This window comes from Xiphias gladius, chromosome 3 (assembly GCF_016859285.1).
Source record: "Xiphias gladius isolate SHS-SW01 ecotype Sanya breed wild chromosome 3, ASM1685928v1, whole genome shotgun sequence".
In the NCBI taxonomy this organism is placed as follows: domain Eukaryota; kingdom Metazoa; phylum Chordata; class Actinopteri; order Istiophoriformes; family Xiphiidae; genus Xiphias; species Xiphias gladius.
In genome coordinates this window covers 24,506,894-24,519,533 of record NC_053402.1, presented here as the reverse complement: position 1 = coordinate 24,519,533, position 12,640 = coordinate 24,506,894, and the positions used below count along the sequence as shown (strand labels likewise).

At 47.5% G+C, this 12,640-nt stretch overlaps 1 protein-coding gene across 1 annotated transcript; it reads right to left on the bottom strand.

Moving 5' to 3' along the window:
- Positions 1-8,492: 8,492 nt before the first annotated feature.
- On the bottom strand, positions 8,493-11,486 carry foxj1a (forkhead box J1a). The gene is made up of 2 exons (XM_040123778.1): positions 10,905-11,486; positions 8,493-9,359 (listed from the first exon to the last, which is right to left on the bottom strand). The coding sequence occupies exons 1-2, from the start codon at positions 11,484-11,486 to the stop codon at positions 8,493-8,495; spliced, it is 1,449 nt and encodes a 482-aa protein (XP_039979712.1).
- Positions 11,487-12,640: the final 1,154 nt, after the last annotated feature.

The window sequence follows — 12,640 nt, the reverse complement described above, 5'->3', positions numbered from 1 at the left end:
TCGCTAAGTAGCAAACCTGAGCAAGGCTATTTTGATGCAAGCACCGGTGCCACCTCGGAAAGTTTGGCTTTCTTTTTAAGTGAGTAGCAGGAGCCCTGGGCGGGCGGTAAGGTAAACTATCCCTCACACTGAGACACGATGTGATGGACGATGAAACGCAACAGCTTGAGTTTTGTGTAAACCAGGGCTTGTTGATGTTGCGGGTCAAGAATCACGCCAGACGGAGCCGGATCAGCACCTGGCTGCGTTTTAATATCCCAGACAACGCTAAGGCCAAGGCTGATGAGCTTTAGTGGAGTTACACTCAATAATTCAAGTGATTCCAACCACAGGTCAAAACACTGCTGAATTTGGCTGAGTCATAGAAGCCTGAAGTGGTGCTAAGTGAAGATCTGTGAGCTGCGAAAAAGTGACCTGCGTCACCGAGAAGAGCCAGAATTCCCGTCACTAATGTAGTGAGTCCATCTTTCATGGAACAGCAGAGTTCACTTCCCATTTCTATTAACAGTCACAGCGATGGTGCCCTAACCTCCACCGAGCGTTTTCGTTCACCCTAACCGTTCTGCAACACCCTCCAATATCAACATTTTGGCCTGGTGCTTTGAAAAACAGATTTCAGGTGGAGGGGGAGTATCGCTGTGAGTCTGTAGCTGTTCAGCTCCTCTAGCCCGGCGCCCGCAGTGTTTTTCCTCCGGCGGCTTCCCAGCTCGCAGCGGAGGTTTACCGGTCACTCGAGAAATGGCCCTGTCATGTCGGTCCTCCGCCGCCTCATTCTTTCCCCTGAAACACCTACAAAAGAGCGTCCCCCAGCCCTGCGTAATGAATAAAGAGGCCCTCCCCCTGTTTCCCTGGGTATTGTTTCCTTGTTGTTACACAGAGTGTGTATTGCTCACTAAGCCCGTGATGGATGTCGGATTACCCCTCTGCCTGTGTCTTCCTGACAAAGAAGGCATCAGCCTGCACTGCAACACAGGACACACACACACACACACACAGGCAAACAGGCAAACACACACTCATGCACTCCCCAAACATACACCCACCACCAACCTAAAGATCCTGCATACAATGATCTACAAATCTTTGTCCTGACGCCAACACCACGAACACATCAGCCTCCTTATGTGACTAACTCAACATTTACTTTTCATAGTCGGCAGCTGTTATTATTGCTTTTTGATAGATATGGGCTCAAAGGGACCATGCACACACAGACATAATAATTCGTTAAATGCCTGAGAATGTAGGAAAGGGAGAAATACTAAAAAGTTAATATTGGCATCAACTGATGGATAGGATGTTTGAAGTGTTTTGAAACTGCTAAAGTCACCACAAACCCTTTCTAAAGCGTCGTCCTCGTTTCAGAGGTCATTTCAGAGTGTAGTTTAAGCAAACAGAGAAGCCGCCCATAAAGGCTGAGAGCCACTCTGATTCACTTTACGGTGTTGATTTTTTCATGCTTTGCTTCGACATTAAAGGTTTAGACATATTTTCATCTCCAGAGCAACACATCGCGTACAGCAGGGAAACGTGTCAATTGTCCTTCATTAAGTGGTTGTTTCACCTGTTTCTGGCTGTTTGGGCATTTGGGCCCAAGAAAAGTCCAAAAAAAAGAAAAAAGGTCTGTTTATGATGCATGATTTATCTCAGATGGTTCATCTTGTAGATTGGATAATGTGTCTCTTCAAAACCTAGATATTCACTTTACTGTCATGTATGATGAAGAAAAGGATCAAATCTTCACATCTGAGAAGCTGGAACCATGAAATATTTGACTTTTTTGCTTCAACTAATGACTGAAACATTGGATTGATTATCAAAATAGTTGATAGTTAATTTTCTGTCCACTGCCTAATCCATCAGTTGATTTCAATCCAGCGTAATGAAAGCGGGTTGCAAAAATTCCATTGTTCAAGGCAGAAAGAAGTAAAATTATCCATTATATTAAGCGAAAACAAAAAAGCAAACACTTGAGGAAAGTAGAAAATTTGTGACCCTGTTACCATCCGACGACCCCTCAGATTTACCTGGTGACCCCTCTGGAGGGGTCCGACCCCCGGGTTGGGAACCAGTGGACTAAACTAAAAGCAGCTCCACCTGGAGCAGCTCCAGCAGTAAAACGCTGCTGAAGCCTCCGTGACTCAGGATCAATGATCTGATCACGTCAGAGAGAATCAGAGACCAGTCACAGGAGACAGGTCCCTGCACAATAAACTACTTTTACTTTTGACTGTAGTATTTTACTTCTGTACTTTTACTTGGAGCTAAAAGTTTGACATTTTGAGAATTCAGGAGTTTATTCGCTTTTATGCCAAGAATTAGATGAGAAGATCAACACCATAGATTTCTGTACGGATTAAACAAAAGAGATACAACGTGTTAATCATTGAGCCTCTGGAGGTGTTGACAGGTGGATTTTGTTACCTTTGGACAGAAACAGCTGCAGGGGTAGTTTCATATTTAACAGACAGACATGAACCAGTATTAACTCTTGGCAAGAAAGTAAATAAAAGTTTTTTTCCCAAATGCCGAGCTATTCCTTAAAGTGGGATTTTGAGGGCAGGGCTTTTCTTTGTAAAGGGCTATTTTTATATAAAAGTATTGGTACTTTTACTTAAGTAAATCTGAACTGATCTGAATCCCCCACCCCCCCACCACTACGGGATGGTGCAGCTCGGGGATGTGTTTTTCTGCCAGTGGGGAGTCTGTGGAGCCTCACTTTGGTAAGGTAAGTGAACTTTCACAAAACCACCGCCGTAATAAATCTGGGGCTCCATCCAGCCTCTCTTTCTGTCTGCTACCCCATCCCTCCACAGCCCTAATCAACCCCAGACCCCGGGTAAGACCAGCAAAAGTCATCCATTCCCGCCCCCCCATCCCTACATGACAATGGTACCAGCAGTTACCCAGGAAACAGGCCTTTCATTAGCTGTGTGATAAAAAAGACGTATTTCCCGACTCTTCCCCGTCCACTTTTTCACTTTTTGTTTTTCCAGGAACCTGTAGATAAGCTTCAGGGCTACCCCCAGCTCCCGGCAGATCCCACCCCAGCCCTCATTTTGTGATACTTTCTCCAGCTGAATGCCAGTGAAGTCGTGGGGCAACAGAAAGAGACACATCCTGACTGCACAGCTGCTCCCGAGAACCCATATTTTCATCAGTTTTAAACCTTCTAGAGCCTGTATCTCTTAAAAAAGTTCACATAAAAATATTGAATAAAGGCACAAAAATGATTATTTTCTCAGTTAACTGACCATTGCCTTAGTCCATAACATGTCAGAAAACCCAGGGTGTGAAATCTTCAAATGTCTTGGTTCGTCTGACCGACAGTCCAAAAACCCCAAAATACTAGAAATAATAGAAAGTGGAGTTTTTGCACGAAAAATAACAAGTGATTCATCAGTTATCATTATCGTTGATTTATTTTCTGCAAATCGACTAATCAATTCAGCACTAACTGGATGATGTAAGGTCACATGGGAGTTGAGTCTTGTATTTATATTGTTATTGTTACAGTAGATTTATATGAAAAATAAATCATTAGATTCTTTTAATGCAAACACTAAAAGAACTTTAGGAGAACGTTAGCTTGTGTGGATTTGGCCTGTGGGCCACTATTCTCGCTGTCTTGGAAAGAGACCAAGACTCTTGATAAATGTAAAAAACATCAGATATGGGCACAAAATGTTAAAACACTGGTGTTAGTATCAGCCTCCCATAGCCCACATCTGTCTTACTGTAAAATGGCTGCATGATCTTCACAGCCACACTGGATGTTGGAGCTTAGCACTTTCAGTTTGCGGCGTTTCTGGGTTGGAACAAGCGGTAAGGGTTAGCGTTTCACCCGGGAGGCTCCTCTTACCTGCAGCCGTCAGCAGGGCCAGAGAATAATACCTGCATCAGGTTACCACGGGCCTCTCATCTAACCAGCCTGCCACATTATAATTATGAGCCCTGCAATCCAGCTGGAGAGCTAAGTCCAGCCGGTAATAGCTGTCCAGGGGGGCCTACAGGGAGCTCAGGCTGGGGGGAGGGGGAAACGTCAGCTCTCCTCTCCAGGAAAAAAGCACTCAGGCTGGGCATGAAGATGCAGGATCCTGCCCTTCCAGCAGTGTTGGGTGTCCATCATACATAGGTGTAGCGTTACAGCACTTTACCTTTGCCCTTCATCTCTTAGCCATCATTAGCTCATCAGTGACCACAGACTCGCTGACAGACAGCCTGCCTGTTCGAGACCCTGCGGGGACGCTGGCTTCTTAAATTCTACGTATTTGCATTTGATTACTGCGGCTATTCATCTGGCTCTCTGAACGCGAGCCACCTTACTAATCTGCAGCAGGGTCAGAGAGAGACAGTGTGGTCTACGGCGGGGCAGACAGGCGGTGATATATGGGGCCGTGGGACACTTGTCCCTGTTAGACCCCACACCAACCCAATGAAGGACCACAGATCCAAGCGCCATGGGGGACAAGAGTCTGACTGAGCACAGACAAAGCCCTGAAAGAGAAACCCAGCCACCCCCTGCTACTATTACCCATCCACTGCCTGATCACAGCAAGAGCCCAAAAGAGATGAGCAGGAAAAGACCAACGTAAATCTCACACATAAGCACACTAAAGCAAGGGGGGTGCAAGACAGCAAGCAGAAGAAAACAAGAGTCTCCAGCCATGTTAGCAGCTCTGTGAGGCTGTACTTAGCTCAGCTGAGGTTTGTAATGTTTACCATGTCCACCATCTTAGGATGGATGACTTTCTTCAGGTCAGAGGTAAAGAGAATTGATCTGAGTTTGGAGACAAAGTGGAACTGGTTGAAACCTGATTCCCAAACTACAACGCTGAATCGAATGTGACTCCAGGATTTTTTGCACATGATTTCACAAAAACGGGACAATGTGCAAAGATGAGGAAAAAGCAGGGAAATTAAATGCTCTTGTCCAAATAATATGACTTCAGATGTATTCTCATTGAGCTCAAGGGTTTTTTTAAATTTTTGTTGTTTTTTTGTGGTCAGTTGGTTTGTTGTGACCATCAGGCTTTGGATGAGGTAGATCGTGGTGTCGTCAGCATAACAGTGACACAAGATGAAGAGTCTACGGGTTTGCTTTGAGTTAAATTCAAACATTGTCACGCTAACATGCAGATATTTTACAGGTATAATGTTTACCATTGGTCACCATCTTAGTATTATAAAAAACAAAAATATCAACCTTATTGTGACGCTAGAGTAGAGTCAGAGGATCAGGGAAGTCAGTAGGATTCGTCCTCTGGGGAACATGAATCAATCCATCTAGTGGTTGTCAATTCAACCTCATGGTGACCATCATCAAAGTCAGTAGGATTCATCCTCTGGAGAACATGAATGTTTGAACTAAATTTCATGATAATCCATCAAAAAATAGTTGAGATATTTCAGTCTGATCCAAAGTGGTGGACTCACCAAGAGACAGACATGATAAAGAAACTGACATTTAGACCAGCAAAATGCAGTTAAACTTATTTTTTTATTGTCAAAGAAAAGTGGGAAAATAAAACAAAAACAGTGAAGTAAAAGGACGCATACAGTGTCTCCGACTTTACAGAACCAATCATGAGGTAAGACGCCATAGTTATGGTTTATAAATGTCATTTGATCGAGAATTGCTAATACACAAACGCTTCGTGGTTGCTGTCAGAGTGTATCCGTACCTCATAGTACACAAAATAGTGAAACTGGTTTATGTAAAGTAAACTGTGTGAATACACTCCTACCACTGAATGTAAAATATAACAAGTATCACTGTACATTGATTGCACTTTCACACATTTTAGAAGAAAAAAGAAGAAATTACTGCATCTATAAAGTTGAGACTCGCTTGGTTTCAAATGGAGTGATTTGGTTTTGTCAGTCCATAGCAAACGACACATCTCCAAGCTGCATCGGATCTTTTGTTAATTTACCGACCAAAAAAGACATTTCCTCCTCATAATAAAAAACACAGCCTCCAAACACTGCCACCGTGTCGAGTCCCAAGTGATGTTCTTGGCACATGGAAGGTCAGGTATTCATTTACAAGGCGCCATGGCCTTTCTCAAGTGAGCATTTTAAGGTCTTAATAGTTCTTTGTTGGAGAATTTCGCCTCAAGCTGTTTCGTGTCCATTTTAACTTTTAAGACATGAAGCTCAGGTGTGTCCTCTACTTCGCTTTACATCTAAAGTTCTGCTAGAAAGGCACAGGATCAGAGTAAGTGGTTACTAAGTACTTCTACGAGAAATATTTCAGTCCTTCATTTCCCCTCGAAAAAAAACTAATCCTGCAGAATTATTATTAATCTAGGTAAAATGGTCCTAATTATTTTTGAAAAATGTATACAGAGAGTAGTTAGTACCAAAAACCCCACACAAAAAAGCTACAAGCTAAAACAGTAAATCACTCCTACACCAAACATCATTTGGCAAATATCTCATTATTCGTCATCATAGTGCTGCTGTCGCAGTCATATTAAAACTAGCAACAAATGTGATTTGACTCTGCACTGTTAAATGCATCCGTGTCAATAAAAGCCTCGGCCTTAGACCTGCGGATACCACTCACATAAATCCTCCTCTTAAAGTGAAAACAACTGTGGATCAATTGTCGTTACTGCTGAAAATATCAGTCCGACCACGTCTTCTTTTTCTTCTTTACTCCCGAGGGTTGAGTCCGGTGCAGGTCTACGGCAAAAGCATGAACACACAGCTTTCACGATGTAAACAGAGACCAATGTTGTTTCTTCCTAAAGGCCTGTTCACCATTTCAAATGGCATAAACTTTGTGATGAAATCGATTATTTCAAATGGAGTCGACAGGATTAGTGGATTCAGTCGTGGCGGCAGAGTCAATCTGCTCAAATATCTGGTGAACCTTGGCGAACTCTGACACCTGAATGTATGCCGTTGACCAAATCTGACAGTGCTGACATGTGAGTGAACAGGCAGCCCAAAGAGTCCAAGATGGAGGAAGCCCATGCTGCCGTTCTTCCAACTTGGGAGTGTTCACATACACACACATTGTTCCAGGGTGGTTAGTGCTAGTGCTAACCTTGTGGTCACACCAGATAAACATCCTAAATTTGATTATTTTCCTGTTTTATATATTTGTATGAGTTTGTTACCAAATGAAATCACATACAAACAGTGTATAGCTCTGATAAAATGAGATTACCATTAATAGTTCTGATGGTGGATTTCATTTTGATTTAACTGCCAGCGGTCATTCTGCCAGCAGTTTGTGGATATGTCCGTAGGTCATTTCACCAAGTGGGGGATTCGTCGTTGCTGTCAGGAATTCCCGGTATCTCTGACTCGTAGTTCCACATGAACGTTTTTTTCTCGCACTCAGCTGCTCGTAATTACGGTGTAAAGGACGTTACATGAATGATTATAATTAGAACAGCATTATTAGATAACCAGGCGTGGTTTAAGCACAGGGGGACATTATACAAGTACGTTTTTTCAATAAAATCTTTGAACTTATTTTCCTCTTAGCAAAGAGCTAAGAAGCTTGCCAACTGCGTTGCAGTTCGTAATACTGTTCGTATTATATGTAGCGGACCCCAGATTCCAAGATGGTGCCACTTCACTGGAATGACGTTTGCTTGCAAAGTTGTACCTTAAACCAAAAGAGTTTTTTAGTTTTTGGGTTCTGCGGTGCAGCGCATGTCCATTGGTGTTTCTCCTGGCGGACCCGCTTGTGCTTTCCCGCTCGACCCGTAGACTTTACATTTGCATGACATCGCACATTTAAAAATCCCTTTTCCAGGCTCTGGGAAACGTTTGAGAAACGTAAAACCGTCATGGATCAAAAATTCATAATGTATATGAGAGTAATTAGCCTTGTGTGCAGTTACAGACGTGGTCTGTGGGGAAAATGCTTTTTGGGCTGCAGAGGGTTATTTCACTGTAGTACCGCGGCTGACCACACGGATGAACTGGCAGCCAGGCTGAGTGGCAGCGTTGTATGCAGCTCTCTTAACGCGGGCATGTTGCTAATTGACAGTTAGCAAGCTCGTTAGCACAGCGAGCTTTTTTTCTTTTTCCTCTCTTCAATTAAACCCACGATTGAATGAAATGGTGTACAGTCCTGAGAGTAGAATGCCGACAGGGAGCACAAGTCACAGCGGACGTGGATTCATTTCATCGCACCACTTTCTGTTGTGATCAGGCCTCGATTCTGAAAACTTGTTTTTGTTTGTCTGCAGTCATTTCCCGGTTCACCAACAGTGATCCAACATACTTTTGTTTTCCCCGTGATGATGTGAACTGCTGCTGTACATTGTGGCATCTTTGTTCAGTAGGCATTGGGAGTAGGGTTCCTGCATGAATCCGCATCAAAATGTAATTCTAAAAATACTTTAAACAACTTGAAAAGGAAAACATGGGCTGCTTGGGTGTAAAAAAAAAAAAAAAAGTCTTATTCCGCAGTAGCAATGCAAAAGGTTTTTAGTGTGAAAGAGGACCTGGAAAGCCACTATTCCTCAGAGGAGGGTGTCAGTCCGGGCGCTGGGGTCTCCACCTAATGAGTCTCCGAGGTCAAACAGCTGGTCCAGGTTGACGGTGGCGCTACAGAGGAAATCACTGCGGCCTTGTTCCTCTTCTTCAGGCCAGGGGCTCTCCAGAAAGGCTGTGGCGAGGAACGTCTCCTCATCAAAGTCTGACACGTCATTACTCCTTTGGGTCTCCACCAGCACGTGGATGTCCGCTGTCCCTGCGGGGGCTTCAACAGGGGAGATGTGGGTCCCCCGCACTGTCAGGTCCTCCTCTTTCATGATGGGGCTCAGGGGTTCTCCTTCCTCCAAACTGAGCTCCCCGTTGAGGGCTGAGTCCAGCAGGGCATCCCAGTCAAAGTCCCCCTTCAGAGGTCCAATCTCCTTCTGTTCATCCACGGAGAGCAGCGGGGAGCTGGAGCGCCGCTGGGCTTTCATCGCGCCATTTCTGGAGCCCAGCGACTGTTTCCTCTTGAGCCCACTTCTTCCCCTGACCAACGGCCAGGACCCCAGCATGGTTCCCTCAGCCAGATGGGGGTCCCAGTTCTGGTCGGCGCCGGTTGCCTCTTCGAACTCCCGGAGGAGCCGCTGGGACTCTGGGTTGATGCACAGGCCGATCTGGCCTCCTGTGGGGCTGCAGGGGCCTCTGGACTGGGGCTGGAGGTTGACCCTGAGCCTGTTCTGCAGGGCCGGGTTGATCTGGACCGGTGGCATTCGTCTCTTCTTGTAGGCGCCACTCAGGAGGCGCTCGGCGTACTGCGGGTCGATCTTCCAGAACCCCCCCTTCCCTGGCTCGTCCTTCTGCCGCGGCACCTTGATGAAGCACTTGTTGAGCGACAGATTGTGTCGGATGGAGTTCTGAAAATAGAGATTTTCACATGACAGCCTCACACACAGGCTTCAACAAACCACTCATTTTGGAAGCCACCTTCAAAAGGAACAGTTTGACATTTTGGGAAATACTCTTATTCGCTTTCTTTCTGAGAGTTCAGATCGACACGGATCTCATGTCTGTACAGTAAATATGAAGGTGCAGCCAGCAGCCGGTTAGCTTAGCTTAGCATGAAGGCTGGAACCGGAGGGAAACAGCTGGCCTGGCTCAGTCCAAAGGCACAAAAATCTGCCCATCTGCTGCCTGTAGCTTCGCACTTACCGTAAAAACATGAGAGTGCGATTCAAATGCGTCATCTAACCCTCGAATTAGTGCAGTTCCTGAACTGATGGTAATCCTCATGCGGTGAGGCACGCAGCACCATACATCATACATTAATTCACTGTGCACCCTTGCATTCATCCAGCTGCCCCCCCCCCCTTCCCTGAAGTCTAAATAGAGCAGTGACCCAATGACCTTTGTTAAATATTATCTGCCCCATGTTCTGCCTTACAATAACAAAATGCTCTGAAATGTCCGAACCAGACGGCGAAACATGGGAGTACAGCTAACAGCTTCATCAATCATTTATCCAGCAAAATTAAACTTTTCCTGAAAATTCCTGCCCTTTCAAACGGGGAATCTGCCGCCCCCTCCTCTGGAGCCTCCGCCACTTCTTTTTGCTCGAGCAGGAAAAAACCTTCGAGCTACAAAAGACACTGTTTAAAAAGGTAATAACGTGTATAATTCATGTTTTCTGTTGTGGTTTCGTGCGGCTGAGGGAAGTGTTGCTGGGCTCAGGAGTTATTAATTACACACAGCCGAGCCGCTAATACTTCATCAGAGTGTGGCAGCAGGCCCAGACCTCTCAGTATGTTGTGCCCCTCTGAAATGGATTTAGTCAATGTTCTTTTAATTTTTGAAAAAAAAACAAAACAAGCCATGGGCCCAGCTGAGATTTGACCCCAGAGCAGAAAACAGGAAAAGCTGGCGTGTGGGCACGAGAAGGGAAAGTCATTTACACACAGTGAAGATTGTGTTGGAGATGACACATCCTTTTTGAAGTGTGTATTGTATGTGTGCTGTAAGTGTTTTTGTGTACTCGTACTTCAGATCTTTGTGAGGACCAGTTTGAGTTATATAGGTCTTATGGGGTGGGGACATTTTGGCCGGTCCTCACAAGTTCAAATGGCTGTTTGAGGGTTAGGATTTGGTTTTAGGGTTCAGGTTAGAATCAGGTTTAGGTTAGGTTCTGGGTTGGGGTTCGGCATATAGTGTGTGTGCGCGTGTCTGTGCGTGTGTGTGTGCGTGTATCTGCGTGTGTGCGTGCGTGTGTGCGCGCCTGTGTGCGTGTGTGCTTTTCTGTGTGTGTGTGTGTGTGTGTGTGTGTGTGTGTGTGCGCGCGCCTGTGTGTGCGTGCGTGTGTGTGCGTGTGTGTGTCTGTGTCTATGTGCGTGTCTGCGTGTGTGCGTGTCTGTGTGCGCCTGTGTGCGTGTCTGTGTCTGTGTGCGTGTGTGCATGTGGTCCTTTACCTGCCAGGTGGGATCAGCGTGGCGGTAGTAGCAGAAGTTGTCAGTGATCCACTTGTAGATGCAGGACAGGGTGATCTTACTCTTCTTGCTGGCCTGCATGGCCATGCAGATGAGGGTGGCGTACGAGTACGGCGGCTTGATGTGCGCGTTGGTCTTGTAGTCCACCTCGTCAGGACAGTGCCCGTGGGCCACTATACCGGGGAGGGACTGCATCCTGCTGTAGGCCGCCGCCGTGGGCTTCCCCGGGGTCAGGGGCGCGCCGATGGAGGCGGGGTCCCCGGCCAGAGGGGAGGCCGGGGCGTCGGATCCCAGAGGCGGGTGTCCGAACAGGTGCGGCTGGTGGTGGGCCTGCTGCGGCACGTTGGCACCGAGGATGGAGAACTCCTGCAGCCACTGCAGGCTGGTCAGGCTGTCGTCCAGGCTGACGGAGCCGCAGCAGCTGCTGAGGCAGCTCATGTTGGCATGGCTGCTGCCGATGCCGCCGCCGTCCCGCTCCTCGGCCTGGGCAGCGGCGGTCACCACCTCCTCCTCCAGCCCCACCGAGTCCTCGGGCCAGGGGTCGGCGCAGCTCAGGGACAGCATGGCTCTCTCCAACACCTCACTCCTCTGCGGCACCACTGCTGCGTCTCCTCCTCCTCCCCCCGCCACCGCCTGACAGGACCGAAAATATACACCCAGCTTCAACAAAGTGCGAACCGACAGGACAATGAGGGCCTATTAGAAAACAGAGACCCCGTCTGCGCGTAAAGTCGGAGACTTTCAGGTCTGTAGATTTACATTCGAATTCCCACTTAGACAATGCGGGTCGTCTGTCACCCGGGCGTCCGAGCGGTCGGAAAATGCGGAAGCCGAAACTCTGGAATATTCTGGAAGCCTAAGACCCCTCGCCAGGCTGAGCGGCGGCGCTCAGGACGTCGGTGAAAAACTCTGTTGCGCCCTGGACGCGGTGAAGGGGAGCGCGCATCGGCCCCGGCGGCCCGCGGAGGCTGTTACGGGGCTCAGAGGCAACGTGGAAAAACTTCTGGTGAATCTGCTGCCAGCCTCGAGGAAGACCGCGCACTGTGGGGATTTATTGCGCGAAGTCCGCGTATTTCTCGAGGCACCAAAGAATCGACCCAACTCCAACGCGCTGACCTGCTTCTCATTCCGCAGCTAAACTCCTACTGGGGAACGTCAAAGTGCAGAATCTCACGCGTTGCGGAATAACGAAACCCGGCTCGGGAGCTCCGGGCCCTCTGGAGCAGACAGGTCTGGTGGATTCGGGTCTGACCTGAACTACTTATGATAAACCCCCCGACTCACCTTTTGCCGGCTGTTGTGTTGAGTAGGGAGGTCTGCTGAACCCCAAACGAGCGGCCTGGTCCTGGTCGCGGTGCACCTGTCGTCGACTTGTGACCGAGAGAAAGGAAAAAGAGAGAGATTCCTGCGGGTCCGGTTCGGCGCGGCGCCGGGCGCGTCTCCTCCTCGGTGGAGGTCTTTGCAACGGGTGTCAGCGGGCTGCCGGATCCGTCAGGGAGGCAGTTTAATACCTGGTGCAGGAGGTTTGTCCGGCAACCATAGAAACGGTACACCCCCTTGTAAACAGCTTCCCGCTCCCCCATTGGCCCGCTGGTTTCTATGGCGCTTCATTTTTAATCACTCTCGAGTCAACTGTGGCGGCTGCCGGGCAGGTTCTCAAACTGAGGCCCGGGGACGCACCGGGGGACCGGCTTTCCTTTCTTTCTCGAGCTACTTAC